Source organism: Colius striatus, chromosome 16, assembly GCF_028858725.1.
Source record: "Colius striatus isolate bColStr4 chromosome 16, bColStr4.1.hap1, whole genome shotgun sequence".
Classification (NCBI taxonomy): domain Eukaryota; kingdom Metazoa; phylum Chordata; class Aves; order Coliiformes; family Coliidae; genus Colius; species Colius striatus.
The window spans coordinates 12,172,443-12,199,484 of NC_084774.1; the positions used below are offsets into that span (position 1 = coordinate 12,172,443).

At 33.3% G+C, this 27,042-nt stretch overlaps 1 protein-coding gene across 1 annotated transcript; it reads left to right on the top strand.

Annotated features, from left to right (window-relative positions):
• The first annotated feature begins 837 nt into the window (after positions 1-837).
• Positions 838-26,482, top strand: SYCP2 (synaptonemal complex protein 2). The gene is made up of 43 exons (XM_062009329.1): positions 838-861; positions 1,507-1,647; positions 1,896-2,024; positions 2,901-3,005; positions 3,593-3,617; positions 4,524-4,609; positions 5,377-5,465; positions 5,980-6,014; positions 6,567-6,709; positions 6,788-6,840; positions 7,342-7,387; positions 7,609-7,704; positions 8,170-8,230; positions 8,774-8,922; positions 9,377-9,451; positions 9,906-10,058; positions 11,133-11,232; positions 12,449-12,567; positions 13,451-13,523; positions 13,623-13,680; positions 13,988-14,127; positions 14,382-14,479; positions 14,854-14,972; positions 15,733-15,763; positions 16,305-16,366; positions 16,473-16,530; positions 17,197-17,252; positions 17,736-17,784; positions 17,896-18,070; positions 18,440-18,507; positions 19,403-19,582; positions 20,403-20,589; positions 20,985-21,235; positions 21,358-21,528; positions 22,344-22,434; positions 22,838-22,999; positions 23,306-23,433; positions 24,060-24,154; positions 24,237-24,336; positions 25,096-25,154; positions 25,497-25,575; positions 26,009-26,065; positions 26,408-26,482. Exons 1-43 carry the CDS (start codon positions 838-840, stop codon positions 26,480-26,482), a joined length of 4,251 nt encoding a protein of 1,416 aa, XP_061865313.1.
• The last annotated feature ends 560 nt before the right edge of the window (positions 26,483-27,042 follow it).

The window sequence follows — 27,042 nt, forward strand, 5'->3', positions numbered from 1 at the left end:
GGCGGGGTGTTTTCCTCTCAGTATCAAAACTCTTGTGGGAGGTGCCAGCAATTTCATTTGTTTCGAGCGTGGAGGCCTACTGTCTCGTCGAGAAGGAGGCACCTGGAAGGGGCTTCTTTTTTCTGGCTAATCTGACTAGGCAAAAGACAAGAGACCTGTGAGGTGATAACAAAGCCTGTGAGGAGACCAAACCTGCCCAGGGTAGATTAGTTAATGTAGAGTCATTTGTACACGCATGAAACAGTTTGTTGGGTTTTTGCCTTGTAAGCTTTCAAAAGGAACCACTTCTGTCTGCTCTTGAGTATTAAGACAATGTGTTTGGAAAGCTATAATTTCAATATTGTGCTTTTTGGTGATAATAGCCATCTCAGAGACCAATGGTGTGTGTATAATTTAGAAGACTTTTTCCCTGCAGCATTTATGACATTTTTCTTAATTACTTTAATCTACCCTTTTATTAGGCCATTCTGGAGTTCTGCTGTTGACTTAGGTATTCTGAATAACCTGGTGTTGGCAACATGATGGGCCACCTTCATGCTCTTTCCTCCCTGAGAAATACTAAGGGTTCGCTGCAGGATCCTCTGGTCCTCCATTGCCAAAATTGATCATTCTTTTACTCTTGTTTTAAGCAAATGTTTATCCATTTAATTATGTTTTCTTATATTCCCAGTTAGTTTAATTTGTTAAATAGTGTTTATGCTACTGACAACTTGTGGCATTCATAACATCTTTTGACTGGTTATTAACATGTTTGCAAAACATATTGGTAACCTGTATCAGTGAATTGTGTTTTGTCAAATGATGATTGTTCCCTTCTTAGGTAGATGAGTTGCAAAAATGGCAGCCCGGAATGAGACTGAGGTATGTGCTTATAGACCAGAATATGAGTACTGATTGGTTTAATTATTAGCTTAAAGCACTTTTTCTGATATTTAATTACAAGTAAAATTTGCAGTGACAAAGAATGTGATATGAGGAAATTTTCCTTTGACAGGGGTTAGTGCTAAATAGCTTGGTGGAAAGCAAGAGGAATTGGAAATTGTGACTGATGAAAGTAAATCATATGCATTTGACATACATAAATCAGTTGGGACAATAATGAAGATCAAAATATTAAATCCATTTATCATTAATTTGGAAATAGAGTGGCCAATTAGTGGAGGAAGGCAGTAGTCTTCAAATATATTAATATATTTTGAAGTCAGGAATGCAAAATATTAAAGGAAGAGGTATTATCACAATGAACACTTCTGTAAGCATTCTGTAATGTGAAGGGGAAAAAACCCATTCAGTTAAGGGAAATTGACAATTAAAAGCTCATTGAATAAGTCTTGTCATGATTCATGTGTTAGATATGGTGTTCTGTACTGTAGGTTTTGCATTTAATGATTTTGTGATACAAAATATTTGCTTAGAATGCAGCAGACAATTGTGTAAAACCAATGTTTATTTTTTTATCAGTCTTAAACATATAGTAATAAAGTTGTTCTGTTTTATTGTTGATAGTTTGAAAAGTTAATTGATGAAGCTACAAGAAAAAAAGATTTCCAATCATTAGAACAATTTCTGGCAGCAGAAGACACTGAAAATGTCTCTCACAAATGCAGCAAGCAGTTCATCAACAAGTTAGATAAGCTTCTGTGTTGGGTAATGTGATCATTGCATCAGATTAAGCTATATTGATATTGTAATAGTCTGAAAAAGGTTTACGTTTTTTAATTATTATGTGTCTTTGTTTATACCAGCTGTTACTTTGAAAACATGAAATAAAAGAATGAAATTTCTACCTCAAGCTGAAATTAAGGTGTTTTTAAGAACAAAAAGACATCTGATTAATTAAATACAGGTTCTTCAAGAACTTTACACTAAAGCTTTTGTTATAATTTTGATTTCAGGAGCTTGACAAACAAGAAGTCAAAAGCATTTCCACTTTACTAAATGCTATTCAGAAATGTGGCAAAAAAATCAGCATAGCTGGAGAAGATGGGCTCCCAGCAATGATAAAATATGGTCTTATTGGAAGGATAAGTAAAACCATAAAGCATCCTTGAACTTCTTAAAATAAAAATTAAGCAAATTTAAATTTAAAAGCATGCATAAGTAATGCTTCAGTACTGAACAGATTGTTCCTTAATTGTTTCTGAATGAACAATTTATTATAACTTTGCAACAATCATTATTCTGATTTAATTTTGACAAGTTACTTCTTATGAAGTGCTGCTGCTCTACCACAGTGAATGTTTTGCAAATCATGCAACATATAATTTAGATACAGCAATTACGAGATGATATCTTATATGGGCTTGCAATACTGCTATTGAGTCAGGAATTGGAATTTCCTGCTGCAGTTTAATAATTTTTTGTTAATACAACAGTGGTATTGCACCTGTTCTTTCAACAGACTATAGCAATATTCTGATTATTTTATGATATTTCAACCTCCATGTTAAATGTTAGTCATCTGTAACTCAACATAATAGACATACTGAAAAGTAGATACCACTTCCTTACTCCTTTCACTGGAGAAAATGAGTGGCAATGTCAAATGAATGTTACTCAGTTACCTTCTCAACTGCTTTTTTTTTTAAAAACCCAAACCATCTTGGTGGTAATTTCATGCTCGTATTCACACCTACAAACACAGTTTTGTGTCCAGCCATTATTGAGCTCTTGTCTGTGAGGGTAGATGCCAAATTCTTGTGGTAGCAAGTCAGCCACAGAAATTACATCTACGTTTGTTTAGTGTGTGTGAAAAATTTCAGTCTGAGGCTGAAGTATGTTCAGCAGGCTGGTATCACTGTTGCTATTGTTTTAATCTTTTTATGGGTTGTGTAAGTTAAGTATAATACAAGCTATTGTCATCTTTCATGCTATTAAAATAGCTTTTTTTTTCCCTTCACATGGTTAATTGGTTTGAAAAGTTAAAAGAAATCTGGGTCCTCAGAGGAAATGAAAAAAATGAAATGCTTACAAATCTGGCTGAAGATTTCTTCAACATATTGCTGGTAAAAAACATATTGATAATGAAATACATTATATTTGTCAAAATAATTATTGCTAGTTTAACAACAAAGAGGCTTTGAAATGTGTTTCTATATAATATTCTTCTAAAGTTAATGTTATCATGGTTTCTGAAATAGATTATAAGTGCTTTTGGATAAATAATTAGCCTGTATTTTTACTCTCTCTGTTCATGATTGGCATCATAAAATCAGGTTTTAAAACTTCAACAAGTGTTACTTATATGAACTTATATATACAATCTAAGGAACCAAAAAAAAGTTGTCTTGGTCTAATTTTGATTACGTAACTTATTGGTATGCTAATCCCAGGACTTTATAAGATCTTTGAGGTCTTTTTCTGTTCATAAAAATTTTTTTCATTGATGATATAATTTCCATAAATTTAACTGAAATATCAACTTGGGAAAGCACACTTGGTATCAGAAGAAGTCTCGTATGCTCTTCATTGAGGATGGCATAATTTTAAACTCTTAAATGCTATTTATGACTTACTTTAGTTACATGTTGCTTGGTTTTTATGCTGTAATGTTTGTGGTGTCAACATGATGTGTTTTGGTTTTTTATTCTAGGATATAGGTGATAGCAGACCTGAAGGTGAGCTTTAAAAAAATATGGACTAGGTATAATAGTTAAAATGTTCTGAAAGAGATATTTTAAAGTTATCCCTGTTAAAAATAACTGTTACTACTTATGCAGCCACCTTGAGGCAGGTTAGTACTGAGAAGAACATGTATAATGAGGGTAGTACAGAGTTTATTGATGTAATGTAAATATACCATGAGATCTGGAAGCTTCAGCTAATAAACTTTAACAGGAAAGGGTTTATTCTCAAGCAGAATGTTCTGTACACAAAATCCTGAGTAGCCTGAGTATCAGCTGTAACTTTGATTGTTCGATTTGAAGTTTCTCTGCTGACAGATTTCCTTGTAACTTGCTGATGTTAGTATTAAAAAGCAGTATAGTCTGTCCTCTTCAGAGATGACAACTTTTTCCTAGAAAGGATATTATTCCTAAGCTGTCAAAGCTGGGTAGAGCACAGCAGTCCTTCCTATTGACCTTGTTACCATGGATATCATGCTGCCCTTACCTTTCAATGTAGCACTAGGTATTAAGTTACTACGTTATGCTGTCAAGATCAAAATAAAAGATTCATTTCCTTGTCCCCAGGAAGATAAATTCCAGGGTCTAAATTACATCTCAGAGAACTGAGTTATAGAATTAATCTGATTGTATTTTAAAAACAGCAATCCCATGCCAAGGAGATTTACGCATTTATAGCACAGAAATAGGAACTTCATAAAGAGCCATATTTATTATAAATTGAAGTAACTGTTCTGGTTTGCATTTAATGTGAAGCATAAGATGTTCAAGTGTCAGCAATCCTGTATTTTGTGAAAGGATGGCGTACCTGAGTTCTAAATGAAAATGAACATTTTTCCAAATGCTGATGAGGGGACACTAGCACTCTCAGTAAATCTTTGTTTCTTTCCTGTTCATTAGGTAAAATGCAAATACTAGAAAACTTTGTTCTGAGAACATGTACCCTCATCACTGATGTAAGAGTTAATTTTTATGTTCAGCAGGAGGTAAATATTTTTATTTTTAAGCAACGTTTTTCTGGTTAGTGTTTTAACAGACTTTGTGAAGACAGCTTAACTGTACAGATGTTACAAAAAAATAGAATATTCTAGTGTTTTTCTCTGGGAATGTTTGATGTTTATATATTGAAGAGTGGGTTGTTTTGTTTCCAGATTACTGACATATAATTTCATTTTGAACAGTAAATTACAAAACAGTAATATTGAGATTGTGATGAGAAAGAGAATATTATTTTAAACACTTTTATACAGCTATTACAACTGCTGTAAATAGGATTAAGATTAGTTGTTGTAAAGTTGCAGGAAACTTGTGTACTTTCTAGTATACTGCAAATTTCTCCTATTTATTTTAGTAACCTTGTGTTGTCAGGTTTTTCTTCCTTTCCAAAGAAAGAGAACATTACAAAAAGTCTTCTGTAGAGACTGTTATCTCCAAAGGAAAGGCTTTTTAATGCAAAATTAAGATACGCTTTAGCCTAGCAATCACTAGAGACAGAACTGTAACTGAAAGTTTTTTTTCTATATTTACATCTGCAAATAAGAAACGTAACTCTTCAGATTTAGTGTGTTATTTATTGAAATTGAGGTAGTTATATTAAGACAAATACCATTTATGGTATGATAGAACTCATTGTCTCGTTTTTCAGTTATTTAGACATAGTCTTCAGTGATATGAAATATATTACAAGGGCCCAATATACGAATTACTTTACAGCTTATATTTAATCTTACTCTCTCTTTTCTACTCTTCTTAGGTAGTAAGAAAACTTAATTTAATACTTGACAACATGCCTCGAGATGCCAGGAAAAAGATACTTTCTACAAAGGAAATGTTGCTTGTCATGTAAATAATTTTAAGTGTAATTTTTATATTCTTACATCATTTGCATAGCTGGGAAGGCAGTTTTTAGTAAGGCTGTTCATAAGGCATACTGATAGGTCTCTATTTAACTCATTTTTGCATTTGCTCTTCTGTTCCTGGAGTTAATGGCTGTGGGCAAGTTTTCTCATGGGTTATTCTCCTATGATTTTGTGAAAATAATTAAACGCTTATGAATAAGGATGTATATAAAGCACAGTGAATCAGTCATAGAAGGACAAGCTATTCACATTGAGAACATTTTTTTACAGCGTTTCAAATCATTACTAGAATAAAATTTGTACATATCAGGTGATTGACTTCCCCAGTAGTGCTTTCAGATGTATATCCTTAGCATAACAAACTTACCCCTTGAAGTCCAGGAATTTAGTGGAATTGGGGTTTCATCTCATATATTTAAAGCTTGTAATTAAATACACTTTTCTTCTTTGCTTTGTGTTGCTGTCATACTTTGATGAAATGTTACTTTATTTGGCAGGAGTGACATGGGAAAGAGAATTTTGGATGCTGGAGGTGAGCATGGGACTTAATAATTTAGTATTTTTAAGAATTGCATGCAGATCTTTTAAAAATCCAGAGGAGAGACCTAGAAGCTGAGAATGTAGCATGAACAGTCTGCAAACTGGAATGTTTCAGATGTATGCAGTTTATGGCTAACTCTGTGAAGTTTTCAGTTCTTTTCCTTCTCTAGAATATAAGTTTTGTAGTAGCAGAAGATCATGAAGTCAATTTTTGAGGACAGTGAACTGCCAGCCATGTTTAGTAGTACCGTCACTTCTCTCAAGGATCACTTTTGTATACAATTTCCCAGTTCAGTCAACTGAAAGCTGAAAACTTCTCTCTTTCTTACATATCCGGTGTCCTTCTTGAAAGTCTAGTTGAAATTTGATTTTGAGACGTAAGTTGTTTAGTCATTCCTGTAGTTTATCTATATTTCCTTATAGGTTACGTTATTAGATATAATGGGAAACATTCAGCACTGCTTATATTCTTAAACCAGAATATTTTTTCTACATCAATAGTACCTTTAAAACTATAATTTCTGTAAAATATGTTGCACTGTAGACTATGACCTGCAAGTAGCCATTACAGAAGCTTTATGCAGAATGGTAACAGAGAAGCAAAGAGGAGAACTGGCATCCCAATGGTTTTCCATGGAGTTTGTGTCCAATGCATTTAAAGAAATTAAAGATTCTGAGTTTGAAACAGTAAGTCATATGTAAAATATTTCTAGGGAGGTAAACTTTTGTTTTACAGTTTTTGAAGAGATTTCTATGTTTTAATAGGATTGCAGAAAATTTCTTAACCAGGTGAATGGCATGCTTGGAGATAAAAGAAGGTAAAAATGCTTTTTAAGAGATAATATATTTTCTTTATTTTTATGGCCAGTCATTGGAAGTAACCTTTGTAACACAAAAAACATCTGGGGAAGCTCTGAAATAAAATAATGCAAGCAAATAAGACAAACGTTGCTGTGATATGAAGTCAAAGTACCAGACAGAATTAAGATATTTTCAAAATATTAAATAGTAAATTGAGTAATATATCAGGTGTATATTCAGTTTGAATACCATTCTTGAAATGTCAGCAGATGAGCTAGAAGTACGAATGTAGTGACAGCAGGTCACCACTGCTTTAACTGTGACGATACATATAATTCCTTGTTTTCTGCTTTGGGGAAAAGTGCAGTCAGGTGGCTGCCCTTTACATTGCTGCGATCTCACAGTCTCAAACGTACACAAGTTTTGTACTGAAAACTCAATCCAGGGATTTACATAGGTTCAGATATGCAAAATTACAGCATTTTAAGATACTTGACAAAATATCATTTTTTTTACAGGGTTTTTACATATCCATGTTTATCAGCAGCTCTTGATCAATTTGAGGTGAGTTACAGACTTAATCATAAATTCACAGATTTTCATTTGTGCAACTGGAGAATTAATTTTCTTTCCAGTTAAGAAAAAACTAAAGATGGAATAAGAAAACTATATTTTTTTTCAGGATTATACGGATGTACATGTACTTAAAGTTTTTCTAACTAACACAAAGCCTGTTAGTTGATACAAATCATTGCTTTCAGCTCTTTCAATTTTTTTTGTTTTAGCTAAAGATACCCTTGGATGAAAACCTTGAAGAATTTTGGGTTGATTTCAACGTCGGTAGCAGAAGTATATCTTTTTATGTGGCAGCAGATGATGCAGTAAGCTAATTTTTTATCAGTTTTGTTCTGGGGCAGGAGATGCACATTTTTTCAAGTGTATCAAATTTGTTTCCCCATAGTAACATGTCAAAGTTATGTGTGCACTTACAGTGTGAAGGGCAGAAATATAATCTAGATTTGATGTAAATATTTAGATCAAACAGTTTCAAAGCAATGACTTTCTGATACCCTTTGTGAATAGTTTAACATATACACATGTGAACAAGAACCTATTTACAAATTTGAAGTTGTAATTTGTGTAAATGCAACTTAACTGTTTTATTAACTGTTTAATCTTCCAAAATACTGTTCAGTGTCATAAATGAAGTTCATTGTCACTCCTTGTACCAAGGGATTTAAAAAGTTGAAAATTTGTCCTCACTGAATGGTTTTCTGGTCACCACACTTCCTTAAATTGTAGAATCATGCTTTTGTATCTTTAAAAATATGTATTTTTCAAATAAGGATCAACAGTGGGAAACAGTCATTATACCAGAAGAAGAAGTAGACCTGTACAGCCTTGAAGGTATTTGCACTCAAAAATATGACTTGTTGTTATACACTAACTTGGATTTTCAAACTGATTAATCCTAAAGTACTGACTTAATTCTCAGCAAAGCAAAATTCCCACTCACAATATTAAAGGTGCTGTTATTATCAGGGATTACATTACACTGTGGTCACATTTGCATTTTAGTCATGCAGGTGAAATTTACTTAAAATAACTTTAATGTTTTATAGTTATTTCAATGTAAAATAAGATATAAGATAATGACATAGTGTTTCCTTCAAACTAGTTGGAATAGTTTTGTAAATACCTGAAATTTGCCTGCAACTATAGTAAATAACCTTCAAATAAAATTCTACAGGACAACATACAGAATAAGCATTTCTAAAAGAATAAATCTTGAATTGTTTCACTAATGACATTTGTTATAGGTTAGAGTGAATTAAAATCTACATCTTACTAGCTAAACTGAAGAATACAAGTAAGTTTCAAGTATTTACAAGCATTATATGACATGTTAAATTGTAATGAAACTACTTTTCCAATTTTGCTTTTGTCCAGAAAAAGATTCAAAGAAATTGTTAACAATAGATCTAAAAAGCCCCATGTATGTGGGTAATCAAGAAGGAGAGAAAATTTTTTTATATTTTGATTCTATTTTGGAAATCAAAGATGTAACAAGAAAGATCTATGGATTTAGTAAATATAAGGTAAGATTTAAACACCTTTGAATAGTTTTTAATGGATTCAAAAGAAAGCTTCTGTTGCAATATAAGTGTTGTTACAGCTATGATTATTGGCATCTATTTATACCAAGCATTTCTTATTAACACTGCCACTGCAGAGCAGCATTTCTCCCAAATGTTAACCTTCAGTGAGGATGCCTAATAAAGGCGAGAGGAAATAGCCTCAGTTGTGCTGGGAGGGTGTGGATTCGAAAAGGGTTGTCAAGTATTGGAACAAGCTGCCCAGGGTAGAGGCACCATCCTGAAAGGTATTCAAAAGACATGTAGATGTGGTGCTGAGGGACATAGCCTACTGCATACTGCTTATAACAAACTACTTTGCCCCAATACTTAGATCTCTGACTTAAATATTTACATTTCTTGTTTAGAAAAAGCAAACAAAGCATAAATCTTACTTAGATGGTCACTCACTTTGTAGGGCTTTAGTAAGAAGCAGTCTGCATCAGTTGCCAAAACAAGTGTACGTGTGCTTTTTGATGAAAGCGGATCACAGGTATTTTATTACTTGAGATGGTTCTTTTCTTGTTGTTTTTAATTTGAGTTTGATTATTTGCTAATTTATGAACATTCATCGTGAAAATAAGGGCTTATTTTATACTGCCAGTAGGTAAAGATAACTCTGAACCCAGTTAAGTTTCTAGTAATTATGTATTTTATATCTAGGGAGATATTAATGTTAATAGCTCAAACATAGAATACTTCAGACAATATATACAAATACAAAAATAGAAAAGTTCTTTTATACAAATTGTGATTTGGTAACCCTTTCTTGTTAGTGAAATAACAGGTTGGATGCTTTTCAAAATTTAACTGTATAAGCTCTGAAGTTCCTACAGTGAAGAATGTGTTAGGGTAAAGAAATGGCTCTTTGGGTGTTTGTGTAAAGATAACATGTAAAACATAATAAAATCCAAATATTGAAGTAAAATTTAAAAAATATTGTGTAGGTTCTGATACCAGAAAGTCAGTTGTCACCATGTTGGGAAACAAAATCTGAAGAAGAGCAGCTCACTAAGTACAAATCCAAACAACTTCCTGGTACTTTGAGGACTCGGAATAAAAGTGACAGTCAAGAAAAATGCAGAGATGATTCCTCCAAGGTAAGTAGGATTATCAAAACAGAAAGGATTACATAAAAAATACAAGTCAATTTAAATCTTTATCATAGTATAAAAACCCAGTTTTTTTAATATTGGAATGTAATTAATGATGAGTTTGTTCTTCACATCTTGACACTAACCTATGTAAATCCCCTTGCTAAAAAAAGTTTTCATTATAATTTATTTAGAAACTACAACTATGGCACAAAAATAAAAAGCATTTGTTAATGTTTTTTACACCATTATGTTCTGAGAATTCTCTTTAAAGATAAATGTTTTCAAGACAAATTTACATCTCTTCTGATATGCGAAAGTCTTGAACAGCCTCTGGGGACTTAGTAATGATCAGCAATAGTAATAGAGACAAGTCGTATAGCCTTGGCATTCAGCAAAACTGGTGATTATACAAAAGCATGTGGTGATCAAAATGAGTCCTGTACTCTGGTATTCAAATCATGGTTTCATGGGACTGTTCCTGTGCATAGCTGATTCTCTGATTTAAACTGAGAAGACACCAGGCCTAAATAACTGGGCTTTCTTTTGCCCCAAAATAACTATAAAGTTATAAACATATTATAGTGATTGGAGGACTAACTACAGGAACACTAGGAATGGGGAAAAGATGCAGCAATGTCACCATGTCTCATCATGTGACAGACATACAGTGCATGTCTTGCCAACAGTAGCCTCATAAACTTGTTCCTGACCTACTGGTTTGTAGCTTAAGTAATAGCTCTGCAGAAACTCCTGGGAATCATCTTGGTTACTTTGATTGTTAACCAGGGATAGGATTTGTCCATACTTCATTGAATTAATTTAGAAAAGACCAATCACAGATCTGAGTTTTTGAAATATACATTTTAAGTATTATATAAAGCAAGTATTTTGGTGAAGTTTCTCTAAAAAGAGAATTTCACAAAAATCAGATGACATAGATGTGTGTGCAGCAGCAGCAGCAATTGACATGCCAGTAGTATGAAGTGTCAAAAGTCTCTTGGAATTAGGTTTTCCAAAATCTTGTGTTGTCATCTTTAAATCTGTGTATTATGGTCAAGTTTTTTTCTGTTCCTCAAGATAACTGCATCTCATAAAAGGAAAGTGTCTGAAGCATCAGTGCTTATTCCTGGAACGACAAGGTTTTCTACAAGGAGTCCACTGGAATTTGCCAGCAAATGTATGTTTACAAGTACTTTCAGGGTGAAAATATGCTATAAATCATCTTGGAAATAAAAGCATAAACTATGATCGTGTGGAGAGCTGGAAATGAAAAGTAGACCTTTTAAAATCTCCCTAGCAGGTGCTTAAAGCTTGACATTTTTAAACTAGGCCACTTGCTATTAGTGCATAGACTAGGGGCAGGATGATAGCTGCATATACATTCCAAGTAGGTGAGGTTCACCTGTTTTTTTTTTTTACTGCTGCTGTCAGTTAACTGTGCTGGAGTGAGCTGTGAAGTCAGCAATTGATTAGAGAACCTAAAACGTGGGTATTTTTTTTCACCTCCTTCTTCATTTGCTCTTGATTTAAAGAATTCTCAGCAGTTAGTGCTTTTATAGCAGTTGTAGTGAAGAATGTGAACATCTATTGCTTGCATTTTACTTCTTACCAAGAAACTGCTTGTGTTTCTTCAAGAGGTAGTTGACTATAGGGGAAGTCAGCAAAGTGGGATCCACTGCAAGGTTGAGTCACAGGTCTGGTCATATTGATACTTAGGTCAAAATTGCTTCTCACAGAGAAAAGGATAAAGTAGAAACTTTATCACAGATATTAGTCATCACTTTCTATTACAGTAAGACTATTAGTAGATTATTTAATACTTTCTGTAAGGAAGAGATTTGTGAGACAAAGACCAGCAGAGGCTGGAGATGGAACTAGTGGCAGAACAGCATGACTAGCAAACAATTTTCTATCTGACAGTCTCAAGTGTGTCAATATTATTAGTTATGTATGTCCATGTATCACATATAAATTAAGAGGGACAGAGGCTAGAAAAGAAAGCATTTCCAAATTAGGATGGAACAAGAGAGAGAACTTCTGTAACTTTTTTATTTGGAACTTAAGCCACACAGTCTATTGCAGAAAAAATATGTTATGGTAAAATCTTTAAATAGATGACCAACTATTTTCTACCAGAGCCAGGCTGTAAAAAACATTGTTGCCTGCAGATATCCACACTCTATGAGCTCATTAACCTCCACAGAACTTAACTGAAATCAGTAGAATTATAAAAGGTACATAACTAGTTGATGTAAATGCTAGCCAATGTTTTGGGAAGTTTATGGAATAGATGTAAACATGGGCATGGGTTCTTCATATTGATGTTACAGAAAGCACAGCAATCATGACAGAAGAAATGGCAGAATTCTAATATATCTCTTGTTTGTTTTCAGCTACTTCTCATAAAGGACGATATAAGTTACCTTTGGAAATGATGACTTCTGCTGAAAGGTCTACCAGTGATGCAATAAATGAGAGCAGAGCAAAGAATTTCTATCAAGAGTCTACCGGAGTATGCACATCACCTGTAGCTGTCTTAGAATAACATTCTTTCTGTTCTAATTTGTTCCTAATCCATATTTTAAAGAGCTAGAATATTGCAGTCATTAACTCACTTATAAAAAATAGTGTGTTTTGTCTTATTGCATAGTATTTTTGTCTTGTGGACTTCCAGTTTCATTTACAGTTCTGACCTCTGAGTTAACTTGCTCTTGCTAAAACCATCATTCTTCCTTTGTATATAAGAATCATATATGCGTAGAATCTTAATTAGACAGTGTTGAAATACTTGTTAAGAGCATATAATACATTCAGTTGTAGCTGTGCAATGTTAATGTTTTCAAGTTTTAGCATCTACAGTGTTTGGTTTAGTGCATTTTTTATTAGGGATCCACTAAAATCAAACAAAACTAGGTAGGTGTCAGGGAAGTGCAACTTGACTATATATGTATTATGGCTTCTGTTCCACTCAAAGACTTCAAAGTGACATCTTTAGTTCTGGTTCTAAATGTCTTTCTGGGTCAGATTCAGGTCATATCCCAGACTATGGGATTCTGCAGGATTTTTTTAATGTGGCCATGCTTTAGAAAAGGCTTCAACATATAGAATGCGTAGTTTATGCCAACTCTAGGACAGGTTTGCTTCTTTTGCTTTTATGGATTGTAACTGTCAGTGCTACTTATTGTGCTTCCTAGAGTGGGCAAAGGTGCACACCAAACAGCGAATATCGTGAAATGGAACAGAAGGTCGGGAAGTCAAATATGAGAAATGAAGCAGTACCTGAAAAGGTACTGGGATCAACACTTCTATGAAATGAAAAAAATAATGTCATATTTTACTAGAGAAAGAACAAGTTTAGGAGGTTATACTGTTTATATTTTGTTATCCCACTCTAGCAAATGTATACTGAAGAAGTTTTAGAAGTTACCACAGAGGCAGCAACTGAGACCACACACAAACAAACTTTAGGCGAGTAATTTTACAAGTGTCGATGGTCTTTTTAAAATCATTTCCATTTTATCTGTTTCTTTTGTAATAATAGTTGATACAAATATATGTCTCCTTTAGATGAAGCGCTGGATGTCATCCCCGATTTTCAGCCAGTAGGGAAAAGCAACAAACCTTTGTAAGTATTGCAAAAGAAAACCAAGTTACCCTTGTTGTCACTCACTTTGGCAATACTTGAAAATACTCCCTTCAGAATGGAAAATTTGTTGCATAGTTTGAGAAAATACCAACATTTGTCTTGTCTTGCTTGAGAGTTGCATTAAGAACTGTTGGCTATGTAAGCCAGGTCACTTTTATTATGTCATGGTACCTGTGGGGATTTTTTCATTCTGAAATTCCTGGTGCCAAACCAACACCCTTATATGTATATGCTAAGACTTAGTTTCTGCAAGTCACTGGTAATAAAATGATATCATTTTTGTTAGGCTGTCTGGTCATTTGGAGAGTTCTTTTGATAAAACCAAAACATGTAAAAAAAGAGCATGCTCTGTTCCTGAGAAGAATATATCAACTAGTGACAGGCACAAGCCAAATCCACCACTGGCACGTATGTCCCATCCACTTTGTTTTCACATTCTGTTAACTGTTACGGTTGAAAATGTTTTAGATTAATTTTTAACCTACACCTGTGCTTTTTCTTTCTGTGTTAGCTTATAAAAAAGATACGGAAACCATTAAAATTACATAAATACCATGCAGGAAGAAAACTGTAAAATATTTGTTGGGCAGTCAGTTAATCATTTGGAACAGAAATGTTAAGTACAGAAGGGAAAAATATTTAAACCACTACTGAAACATCATTTTACAAATGTCTTTCAGCCAGAGTGTCTGCAACATCTTTGCATTCCAATCTCACAAAAGAGGAACCTGATGTTCTCTTTAGAAAAGACACTGCAAATCCAAAACCATCCAAGACGGTGAGAGTTTCTTACCATCATTTCTTCAATGTCAGCTTCGCTGTTTGCTTCTTCAGTGTGACCTGTTGAAGATTAGTTTAATCTGAATTTCTTTTTAAAAATATTTTTAAAAAATTAATTCATAAATGAGCAGCAACTTGTGCTTCTCGTGGACTTCTTCATTCACTTTTGGATGTTGTAGTACACAAAACAACATTTAAAAGAAAATATCCATTAAACTGATGTTGTATATTCAATATTTGGGCAGTGCAAAAGAAAATGGTGCTCAAAGGAATGGGATTTAGTGCATCGGGAAGACATTTGATGATGTTCAGGTGACTGTTGTGAATTTTTAATTTGGGTTCAAAGTTGAGTCTTAAATTCTATTTTTATAGAAAACAAAGTCTAAAGAAATTACGGATGCAACAAAATCACTAATTAGTAAAATCAGTGACAGATATAAAGTGAAGACTGATGAGAAAAGCAAAGCAAGAGACTCCTTGGGTTTCAGCAGGTATGTTAACTATGTGCTTTTTTGTTTATTCTTTTTGTGCATATGACTTTGTCTGTGATCCTACTCCCTCTGTCTAACAGTTATTTCACATTCTCCTTTCATCTGAATCATTTGTGAACTTCTGATAAACACTATTGCACTAAAGACAAAGAGCCTAGTAGTCAAACAGTTCCAGTTGTGAAAGTAACTACAAAGGCTGTTAGAAACTCTCTTCAGTAATCTTTTGCTCATTCACTTGCAACACCTTTCACAGAGAGAAATTAAATGTGGTAGTTCATGGGCACTGCACATGTTGACTGTCTCCATCATAGTTTGGGGGTCAAACCTGGATTCAGTCATCAATTTTCTGGTTATCTGAAGTTCCTAGTTCTCTTTTCCTGAAATAGTTGACTGTTAGGAAGTTTAAATGTAAGAATCTTTTAAGTAAGAAAATTAGTCTTACCTTGCTGGAACTAATACTTAGAGATACACTTTATGTATAAGGACATGTCATTCATGTTGGATTGTAACTAGGTGAAAAAGGACTGGAATTTTTAGGCTACATCCCCTTTTAAAGCTTTTGGATAGGAGCTCACAAGACATGTACAACCTGATGTATATCTCAGTGATCTGGGATCAATTTTTCTAGAGGACAAAAATGAAAACAGCCGATCTCTTGTAATCTTGGATTTGTATTTAACTGTCTGAGTAAATGTGTTGTGTTTGATAGGCTTTTATTAGCAATAATTAGTATTTAACAAAATGTATCCTTATTTTTTAGGTCACAGTTAAATAAATCCTTTGTATCTAAGGTAACATTGCTTTTGTTGGGAATTTTTTTGGTATCAGGTCTATGTACTTATAGTGGTGCTAGTAGATGTAAAGCAAAAGTTCACAGATATCATATCTGTGATTTAAAGTGTACACTGACTCTATATACTTAAAATACCTTTTATGTATTATGCAGTATTATATTGTTACAGGCAACTGTCAGCAAGTGAATTTTTGTTTACATATTATATAATTGAATCTGTTCCTTTTGAACATGGCACTGCTAAATATTCAGAATAAAAATATAGTACATGAGATCATAGAATCCTTAAATAGTTTATAGCCAGGCCACAGAAATTAATCAGAGGAAAAAAAATAAGTTTTGTTGATATCCTTAAATGACAAATTAGTTTCTGCTGTCTCTTGTTCCTGTTTGCCATTTTGTACCATTGCTAAGTAATTGGAAGTCTGAGCAGCTGCTAGGTTTTTTTGTATGTTCATTATGAATAACTTTTTGAGATGACAGTGTGTATGAATGAATAGTCCACATTTGACATGAGTTAACTTTTCATTTATATATAGGAAACAGCTCAGCATAGAAAGCTGAAAACCACTGCTTTTCCTAACAAAACTGCAGGTCATATGTAAGTGATTAAAACATTTTCAACAAAATCTCTAATTACTCCTATCTAACTTCACGAAATGTTTATTAATTCAATCACAAAATTGATCTCTGTGTCTGTTTGACAGGGACGATATCTACAACTTTTGCATCAGTGGGTTTGATGAACCTACAATAAAGCTTCAAGTAAGAATATAACCAAAACTGCTATGATATGAACAAAATAAAAAGGAGCTCAGTCAGCTTGAATTATGTCTATTGAAGATGTGGTTAACATCTAAAAATTCAAATGATATCACTGAACTAAGTGGAGAGAAAAAGTTTGCCATGGAAATACCTCCATCGCATCCAAATGTATAATGCTACATGCTATCCTAAGTCTTCCCCATTTAAAGCTGTTTTACAGTGTTTTCCTGAGTTAAGAATATTAGGAGTATCATTATTTTGTTATTATGCTGTTACCTTGAAAGCATTATTGCTGTCATTCTGATCCCCATTGTAAAGACATCTTTGTCCAGACGTTGGAGTAATAAGAAAATCTAGCTAAGATAAAAGCAAAAAACAACAAAACATAGTTTTGTTGCTTATGGCTCAGAGGAGCCTCCTGAGTTGTGGAATGAAGCAAGTGGATGGAAACTAATGTAGTAGCTTGGTATATTAGAAGCTTCAGTCAGTTTCAGTTGGTTTCAACTGTCATCTCTGTTCTTAAATAATTTCAAAGATAGAAATTGTTGAGTAGGAAAACTGAGAAAAAAGCACGTAGCTGTTACTTTCTGATATCATGATTAATTTTGTTCAAACTGTATAACAAATGAAAACTTTCATTTGCTTCTTATTTATTTACATTTTTAGATCCAAGAATTGCATGTTACTGAGCTGAGTGTTCATACAGATCTAAACAAAAAAGGGTAGGGATGTTACATTATGTCCTAGTCTGCTGGTTGTCATTAAGAATAGTATTGTTAGCGTTCTCCAGCATTCCATGATAAACATCTGAGCTGTTTCTCCAAGCCATTAAAGTATCTGCTTTGGTCTTCTAGGCTGTTTTACTATTTCCTTTTGGAAGCTGATAAAAAAGGAAGAATGTTTCATGAAGAAAACAGCTCGTGGAATACTATGGGGATATCAAACTGCTGAATAGAGGGGGGTTGATTTTGGTTCACAATCAGCCTGCAAAGGGACACACTGTTGTTATGTGCTCTTACTGAACGTTAGCAAATAAGCACATTCTTTAGGGAAAAATAAACAAATATTTCTGCAACGGATGTAAAAACTGAAGTAGATTCATTTGTTTGAATCCTTAATCCATATATCACATGAATAGTAGAAAGATACAGAGCAAGTATTTTAAAATGTATCATTTAAAGGTGCTTTTTCTTTTTCTAATTAAGGAATGCAGATGATAGCAAAAGTAGCACTGAAGTGAAAGGCAGAAAAAAAGTAAGGCTCACAATTTTGTGGATCAGTATATCTTGTTTTCCTAACCTTAAATACCAGTTATGTGAAAGGTATATTAAATCAACAGCTTAAGAAAATGTTTGTGTTTTATAGACTAGAAACAATCAAAACAAGAAGCATCTCTTCAGTGACACTGACACAGAATACAGAGGTGATGACAACAAGACTGACATTAGTTGGCTACAAGAATCAAAGAGAAAACCCAAAGTCCAGTTAATTGATTACAGTAGAAAGAAAAACTTAGGGAAACTAATAACCACAAACAAAAGTAAGCAACTTCTTGTATTTCTTAAGAACACTGTAATAAATTTGTCTATAGCTATTCACTGCACAGTATATCACGTGCTGTATTGCACATACAATAGGTTTTTGTTGTCTTTTCTAAGCATGAGGAATTTTCAAGTTAGTTCTAATCATTTATAAAAGTTACCTTTCAGAAAATCTGTATTTTTTTGTGGAAAATTATTGGGGCAAGCAGAGATTGTTGTCAACCAAAAAACCTTTGGCTTTTTTCAAATAATGTACTGAAAGCAGTTTACTGAATCAGTAAGTTTGCAGGCTTAAGAAGTGATTTTATGATTTTAAAGCTAAAACTCAGATGTCCAACATTTTTTTCCAATGTTAGGTATTTTAACAGCAGATAAACTCTCTGAACCTGTTTGCCATATGGATAAGCCTGAAGGCAAAAATGCAAATAAGAAAAAGGTAAATGAAACTTTGTAAGTAGACTTGAAAGATAAATTCAAAATGTCTTAATTCACCACGGAAACTGGTTTTAAATATTTTTTTCATATGTATGTGTTATTTCTCTGTACTTACTTCAAGATCATCTGTTAAATTCAGTTGTTCTTTTCAGGTACTGTGTTCTTTTTATGTAGTATCTACCTAGTATTTAAGGCATAATGCTAGCTATGAGTAAGACTGCACAACAGTTCTTAAAATCTGTTTAATATTAATAACTTAAAGCTGCATGCATGTACTCAATGCTCACTACATGTAGGTATTGATGGTGTTGCCTGATCCATGTAAATCAAAACTGAAAAAGGCTTCAGTTGCCCAATGCTGAATCTGTCTTAATAAAATGTTTCCTTCTGTAGCTACAAAATTACCCAGATCTACCCAAGCAAATTCACAGCGCCTACTTTGAAGAGATAGGGTTCCATTACTGCATAAACTTAAATGGAGAGCATCTGGAGCCCAAGAAGTCATAAATAGACTTGTCCTTGGGGATGAGGAAGCTAGGAAAGCACTTGTTTTGTGTAGAACACTTTTCAACAGAATTCTAATCTCACCTAGTCTGAGGTGTAACACTTTACATCCTTTCTAATATCAGGTCTCTGATGTTCTTTTGGTGAATACTTCAGGCATTTGGGTTTGTTCTATTAAAAATCAGTTACAATCTGATTTAAAAGTGTATGTATTTCAGAGAACAACCTTTGGAAACCCACTTCAGCTTTGCCCTAGTTGAACATGCATTTATTTTACCTCTTCACTTTTTAGACTCCTACATACCTGACTATACCATGCCCCATCTACAGGGCAAATTGTCTTCCCCAAATGCTTAGTAGACTGATGGTTGGATGTTTTTATTCTTCCAAAGACAAACAAATGTAAAAAACAGAATTCAAGAACTAATGAAATTATAGAACCTGCCACCAGACAAAAACGACCCCGAAGAGCAGCATTAGCAAAAAATTACAAAGAGCCTTCCAGTTCAGAGTCAGAGGGTGAAAGAAAATCTTTAGCATGCACCTTTATGGAGGAGAAATCAAAAATACAGGTATATAGCTGCACTTGATTCACGAAGATCTGCTTCTGTTATAATTTTCAACATAAACTTTCATCTACTTTCTACTTAGTACTCCTAAATTTTAAGTTCCCAACATGAGAAAGTTAAAATGATTTGTGTTTGTTATTTCTAGTAGTATCCTTTTTTTAATAATGACTGTTTAGCTGATAGGGAAGTCAGTCCTTGATAAGTCTTCTCAATCAGAATAGTATGTCAGTTTCTAATTTTGAAATTTATTCTGCTGCAAAGAACTATCATGTCCTGTATTTTAAAAGCTTAACAATTTTTTTAATATGTCTATTAAATGGGAGACTTTAGTAGGCCAAACCTTATTCTTCTGGAATATGTGATTTTGTGTACATGCTTATTTTTTGTACAATAGCAAATGCTGCCCTGATAGAGAATGTGTCAATATATTTGCTGAATATCCAAACAGGACTTAATCATTAAGTTAGCAATAACATTGTCTGATAAATCATTTTCAGCAAAACGTTTCAGTGTACATAGATAGGTTTGTAAACTTCATTTATTACATCCTGAACCATTAGTAGTTATCTCTGATAATTAAGAAGTTCATAAGAATAGAAATTTGGGTGCAGAATTACACAAATTCAATGCTTATTGATTTTGGAACACCTGATATGATAGTTAAGTATCCTCAAGTACTTTAAGTAACGTTCCTTTTTGGGCTGTATGTTTCTTCAATGGTACATATAGACAATATACTCTGCATATATATAATATGCTCTGCATTTATATACTCTTCTGTATGTTTACAAGTAATGCTTATATCAACTTTGTATTTTAATAGAAACATATGAATGGGGAAAACAAGGATGATAATCGGCAAAAGGATCTCCGAAATATTGTATCTGTGGAGCTAAAGACAGTAACTGATTATGTGCAGAGAGCATTTATTAAATCAAAGAATTCTCCAGAACAAAAGACAGTTGAAATGGCATTATCTGAGAGTCCTGTGTCTCCTCAGACACTGAAATGTAGGTATTTTGAATTGTGATAAAGTAGTAAATTAAGTTTGGAGGTTAAGGATTATTCCAGTAGTACAATTTTGCATTTATGTTTTGCTTTTAAAATTAAGAGGTATCCCCCAATTCAGTGTGTACTGTGTAATTTAAGGAAAGTTATTAATATGTTATTAACACTTCTGTAGGTTGGTACAGTTATTTGATATTGGCATAATACAGAAGTGAGCTGCACAAGCCTTAGAGTGAATCTGGTGACTGCTAAAGTAGTGCAAAAAGTGTAAGCATGGCAAGGTATATTGGCAACACTTAAAGTTTCACACATCTTAGACTTGCAAATACTTGGAGTTGAGAAGTTAACTTTTTTAACTTTCATTCTTCATGCTGACAGTGAAGTAACTGTTTTCTAGGCTCTGAAAGACTGTCTGGAGGAGATGTTACTCAAGAGCATATTTATAGTGAAAGATCACCTGGCCTTCAGGAGTCAACACCAGAAAAAAGTGAAATGTTAAACTTTGAAAAAGAAGTCTCTCCTAATAATTTCTTTCCACAAAAGAAGAGTATTCAAAGTATATGTCTAAATCAGTCCCCTGAGAGAAGTGTTAAAAATTTAACATTTGGAAATAAAAGTTTCTCCCCAGCTTTAAGTGAAGCATCTTTGGTAAGAATATCAAAGTTACTCTTGCAATTACTTTATTGAAAACTACCTCATTCAGCTGCCACCTGTTCCCTGCTTTTGAAGGTGTCCTTTAAGTAAGGATTTTTTTTTTCGTTAATGTGTAGCTCAGTTTAAAGCCATACAAAACTGTCAGTGGAAAACATGCAAAAGGATCTGTGCCTGAAACACGTGATGATAATGAAGATTCAAGTTTTGGACATTCCTTTTCAGACACACTTTCTGTTAAAGGAAAACTAAAAGATATCGCTAAACCTATCTCCAAAAGTAAAGAGGAGGTATGTTGCTAATTCCTTTGATGGGGTGTAAGAGAAATGCATGTTTCTAATGTTAAACATTATCTATAAAGAGAAATGCATGTTTCTACTGTTAAACATTATCTATAATGTTTACTTGTGACTTGCCTGGAAAATTCTACCAGTTAATTTTTAATTTCTTTAATTCAGAGATAATGTAGGGAATTGTTTAATGTAGGGGGTTGTTTATTGTGTGGATAGAAGGCAAGAGCTGTATCCCAAAAGGATCAGTTGTAAGTAACATCTTAAAAAATAGCAGGGAGAAAGTATTTTTATATTGACTTTGTGAAAAATTTATTTTGTTATTGAAACATCTCTGCAGTGAAAAAGTCTTGAGGTGAAGAAGTGCTCTCACAGTTTTAGCATTAATGTACTTCCTAGTCAGTATAACAAACGTTGTAGGATTGGCAAATAAAAACTGCAGTATAGCTTCAAAACACTTTCTATAAGGACTTTTTCTATTAAAAAAGCACTAATTAGTCCTTTAGGAAATAATTTTGTTTGTGACTTATTGCAAGAAAAAATTAGACCTTATTGATTATTTGACTTATTATTGCCATAATGAATATCCATTTATAAATGATATTGACCATGTGGCATTATTCATGTGGTGAAGAATTTTTTTCTTTCATCTAATGAGACCTAGTAATAATTCATGCACTGATTTATTTTTTGCCTCACTGTAGTTGTGTTCATGTCCTTAGTTTAATGAAAAGCAACATAAATGTGGATTTATGATGAAGACTTCTAAAAGTGCTTTTGTTTGGAAACTAATAAATCAGTGACTTTTCTTTTAGGATTATGTACCACCATCTCCCTCTTCTGTTTCCAGTGCAAGTAAAGTACAGTCTTGGGGTGAAGAACCTTGTGATTCCACACATGGCTCAGGTACATTTAATTGGAGGAAAAGACTTTCTTTATGTCTTCATAAAGGTGAAGAAAACTGTTTCTTTGGCATAAAAATATGGCACAAGTTTTTTAATCCTGGTTTCTGCTTCTTTTCAGTATTATCCCATTCCTAATTTTCTCTGCTGTTTTAATTAAGTTTTGCTTGTGGTAGAGTTCTGTGTTCTATTGAAATCCTCTTGTTCATTTGCATCTAGTTGTCATTTCTGCTGAACATGCCCTCCATAAATGCAATGCTTATTAACTTTTGTTTATTTCTCAAGCTTTAAAACCAAGATGCGTACTCCTAGAGTTTGGATCCAAGGGATCAATAAACTCTTCCTTATCCTCATGCCATTGTTCTAAATAATCCTAAAATGAAGCATTGTTTTCATGGTTATTAAAGGACCAACTATACAGACATTTCTCAAAAGGAAGTACCACAGTGATACAGAAAGCAATTCTGAGGAAGTAGAAACAAGCAAAGAGAAGGAAAAGAAAGGAGATAGAAGAACAAAGTTACAGCCTAGAAAACTGTTTAAAAAAGATGATGCTGTTGCTTACAGAGGTTAGTTCTGAAGTGAATGTTGACTGTAGTTGTGCAAAAGTTTAAAATAATGTAACAAATGTTTAACAACAAAGGATAATATCTATTAAAAAAGCATTGTACATGTTTAAATAAAAAGAAATGCTAAATACTTAGAGACTATCCATTTAAAAAGTTAAAGTTGATATGAAAGTAGAAACTAGTCTCAGCCATCTAATAGGTGCAATGAATATATACGTAATAAAAACTGTTCTAGGCCCTCTCCTTGCAAGGATACTTTTCCATACTCAATTTGTGACATTATCTTTTTTTTTTTTACCTTCACAGTGTCTGAAAACATGTCTACTGTATCTGTAAATGAACTGTTTCTTTTGGATGGGGAAGGCTGGGAACCTGGTTGTTCAACTATCAGTATATGTCAGAAGCTCCAAAAAGAATTTACTAAGAAAATTGAGGCAAGACGTTTCAATATTAGTTGTCTGTGTGGGTCCATGTGCATAGGAATTATAGCTTGTCTTACACCACAGAATTTGCTTAAAAGGACATGAAGAGAGCTTTGTGCATAGAAGTTCATGAAATTAAATAGTTCAAGTTTCCTTTTATGCCTTTTTCAGTTTCTTTTATGTACCTAACTCCCCAGTGGTTTTCTTTCCCAGGTCTGTTTTAGTTTTTAGCCTCAGTTGTGTGAAAAAAAGCCGATATATGGAAAGTGTACTGGGCTTTGATTTTGTTGGGGTTTTTTTTTTTTCAAATTATCAAAGCCATGAATGAAATGTACTTACTAAAAGCAAAACGTGAGCCTGAATAAAACATTTGCTCGTCTAAGACCGCTATAAGCACACTGCATTCATCCCACGTGTACTTGCCCTATTTATCAAGTAATGTACTTGTACTTAAGTTAGGTAGAGCTCTATCAAAAACATAAACCCTTGTTTATTTGCATTTCATTAACAGCTTTTCCTTAAACAATAGGGAGATTAAAAGAAAAAAAAAAGGGGCTTTGCTCATCGTGAGCTGTGAATAAAGGGGTTTTTTTCTAAGGTGCATATAACCCTAATTTAACATTTAAACATCCTCACAGAGCCGCTCACGCAAAATGGATTATTTTACCAAGCAATCTTTAAGAGCTGTCCACGAGCATTTGACAGCAATGAGTTACCAGCTTCATGAATGCAGGTCTGTAAGAAACAATTTCTTGTAAAAACACACTTAAAAGGCAATTAATACCTTCTAAAAGTAACTAATTTTGTTTTGGTAGGCTCAGGCAGATGGACAAGTTTCATTATGTTCTCCTTGAGCAACTTGAGAATTTTGAAAAAGATTCTCAGTCCCTGAAAAGCATGGAAAAGGAATTCTCGGTTTGTATTTTAATTGCTTGGTCATGGAGAAAAGCAAATTTGTATGCAGTCTGTAGATTATTCATTTTATCTTCAACTTTACATCATTAATTCTGATTTTTTTTTTTAAAGCCTTTCTAATTTTTCTTAAAAATGAGGTCAGTTTTCAAATAATGAATTTGAGTCATTAAAATTAGCTAATGCTATGGTCTTGGAATTTCTAGATCTCCACTATATGTTTTTCTTCCTAGAATAAACTACTATTGCTGCTTTTAATGGGCTGTATACCCCACTTTGTGAGCCTTTTTTTCAGCTGATTTGTATTTCAGTAAGAGCACGTAGGGATTTCAACCCAATTCGCTGTATGTTCTACAATGAACCTGTTGACATTATGTGTCTGCTACTTGCTGTAATGCAAAAATCAATGTACAATATTCAGGTAAACACAAGACTATGTTTGCTTCTTTCTTTTACTCTGAAGGCATGGCTTAAATTATCACAGAATCTTAAGGGTTTGAAGGGACTTTGAAAGGTCATCTAGAATTCTTTTTCATGGTTTGAAACTTAGGAAAAACAAGTGGTTTTGGTGTTTTTTGGTGAGACTGGCTTTGTTGTTTTGGTTTTTTTTCAAGCTTCTGTGGTGACTGTGTAACTGCTGCCCATTCTGTGCTGAGTCTGTGGTTGTAGGTGATTTTATTCCTATTAGATATCAGCCAGTTTTAGTTCACAAAATATTATTTTATCTACTGATTATCATCTATTCATGTTTTTTCTTTCCAGACCTTTTGGAAAAAACATACACATACTTTTAGTACATACATGAAAAATGAGCAACAGAGGTTAGTAGGTTTCATTAATCCCAGGACGAGGTTTTTGTTCTGTACATTTGATTTATAAATAGGCCAACTACTGTTCCCTGTGCAATCTCTCTCATCCATAGCATTAGAGATCGTGGATGAAATGAGAAAATTACATCAAAATGTTACATTACAGGAAAAATGGAATTATTCCCCATCTAAATTTCTCCACATGCGTGAGGGACTACTCCCGTAGTAACAATGATGGTAACATTTAACCATGCTTTTAGGTACAAATGGACTACAACTAATAGAATGTATTGATGATATATGTAGAAAGCTCATACATAGCAAAGTTATTTGAACTGCTTTTTATTTCTTTAGAATTGAGGTTCTTAAAACTTCATTTGAAAAGAACATCTGCCATAGTCTTGACTATGAAGAAAATATTTTTACTTCAGAGGTATGATGACTTTTTTGTTTCTTGGTTTTAATAGTGCTTCAGTTCTACCAACAGATACCAGTATTGACTCTTTTTCCAAAGAATGTCTTTATGCTCCACATTGTATCAATGCCACAGAAGAATTTTCATAGTTTTTGTTATAAAATGTGACTTAATGTAAAAACATTCAGTGTTTGGGCCTACCTTTCACCTTTTAGAAGGTGTGTGCAGTTATCTGCAAAACTGCAGCAAGATTTGTATTCTATGCCTTTGTTTGTTAGTGATAATTGTCCAAAAAAGAACAAATTTCAAACACCCACCCATTTCCTGAGGCAGGTGGGTGCATGTGCATGTGTGTATCTTGCAGTTATAAACCATCTTTGGATCTAATAGTTTTCTGGAAAATGGGTTACTGATTTTGAGCAGAGAAGATGCATTCTGTATCTTTTTATAGATGCATCTGATGAATGAAGACATAAAAGCACTCCAAGAGAAACTTCTAAAGGAAATGGTAAATTAAGTGATCTTGTTCTCGTTTTTATTTATTGTTTAAGTATAGCTGTTTGAACACTAAATTAATGAAAATTGCAATTGCTAATCCCCTATCAAAAATACAAATTAGTCAGAATCCAGGTGTCACTGACATGTACTTTAAACTCTCTCTGGGTGATAAATGCAGCAGATGGATATGGATATAGTGGCTTAGTTCGGACTCTTATATTAATGTTGATGTGGAAAAGTGTCATATTTTATATGTTAAAATCAGCATATACTATGCACCAGAATTACAGTATTTAATGAAAAAAATGAGCATTTTATTTAAAGTAGCATAAATGTAATGCTTTTTGCACAGCAAGAAGAGGAACTGTGTAACGTTCGCAGAGGATTGCAGACGTTGCTTCAATCAGAAGACACAATTCTGAAGTAATATTTTCAGATACCTTCCTGAAATTCAAGGTGAATATAAACAGTGTTTTGTAATGTAAAATTTGACAACTTTTTCTTTTTTACACTCAAGCAAACTATTGTAATAAAAGGATATTTTCCTTAATAATAGTAAAATCTTTATGGATAAGACTTCTCCTTTTATATGTGTAATGTATCATTATTTTACTGACTGCTGAAATGCAAAATGTAAATTTTTAGCACATGCTGTTTTTAAGAAGTCTTTAACAACTTTTGAAGTTATTTAAATGACTTTCAGAGAAGTCACTTTGAAATTTGCTTTGAATCTATGTTTTGGGTCTTTGTGTACAGAATACCCCTGTTGTCTGATCCAGAATACCCTCAGAAATTATCTAAGAAAAAAAATGCCTGTTTTGATCTTAGTCCTATTCATCTGTGGTGTTAGACTTCAACAGCAGTTTCTAAGAGATAACAAAACTCTAAACACTTGTGGTTGAACTACGTTGCAAATAGTTGTATTAAATATTTCAAGAAAAATACATATTGTCTGTCCTTTTTTTAACAAATTATGTTATTACTGTT

Excerpts from the sequence above, each read along its gene's own strand:
- SYCP2 (XM_062009329.1), top strand. The coding sequence starts at position 838 with ATGGCAGCCCGGAATGAGACTGAG. Across the intron at positions 9,452-9,905 it reads TTGATGAAAGCGGATCACAG|GTTCTGATACCAGAAAGTCA; the intron begins GTATTTTATTAC and ends AATATTGTGTAG. Across the intron at positions 21,529-22,343 it reads TCTCCAAAAGTAAAGAGGAG|GATTATGTACCACCATCTCC; the intron begins GTATGTTGCTAA and ends CTTTTCTTTTAG.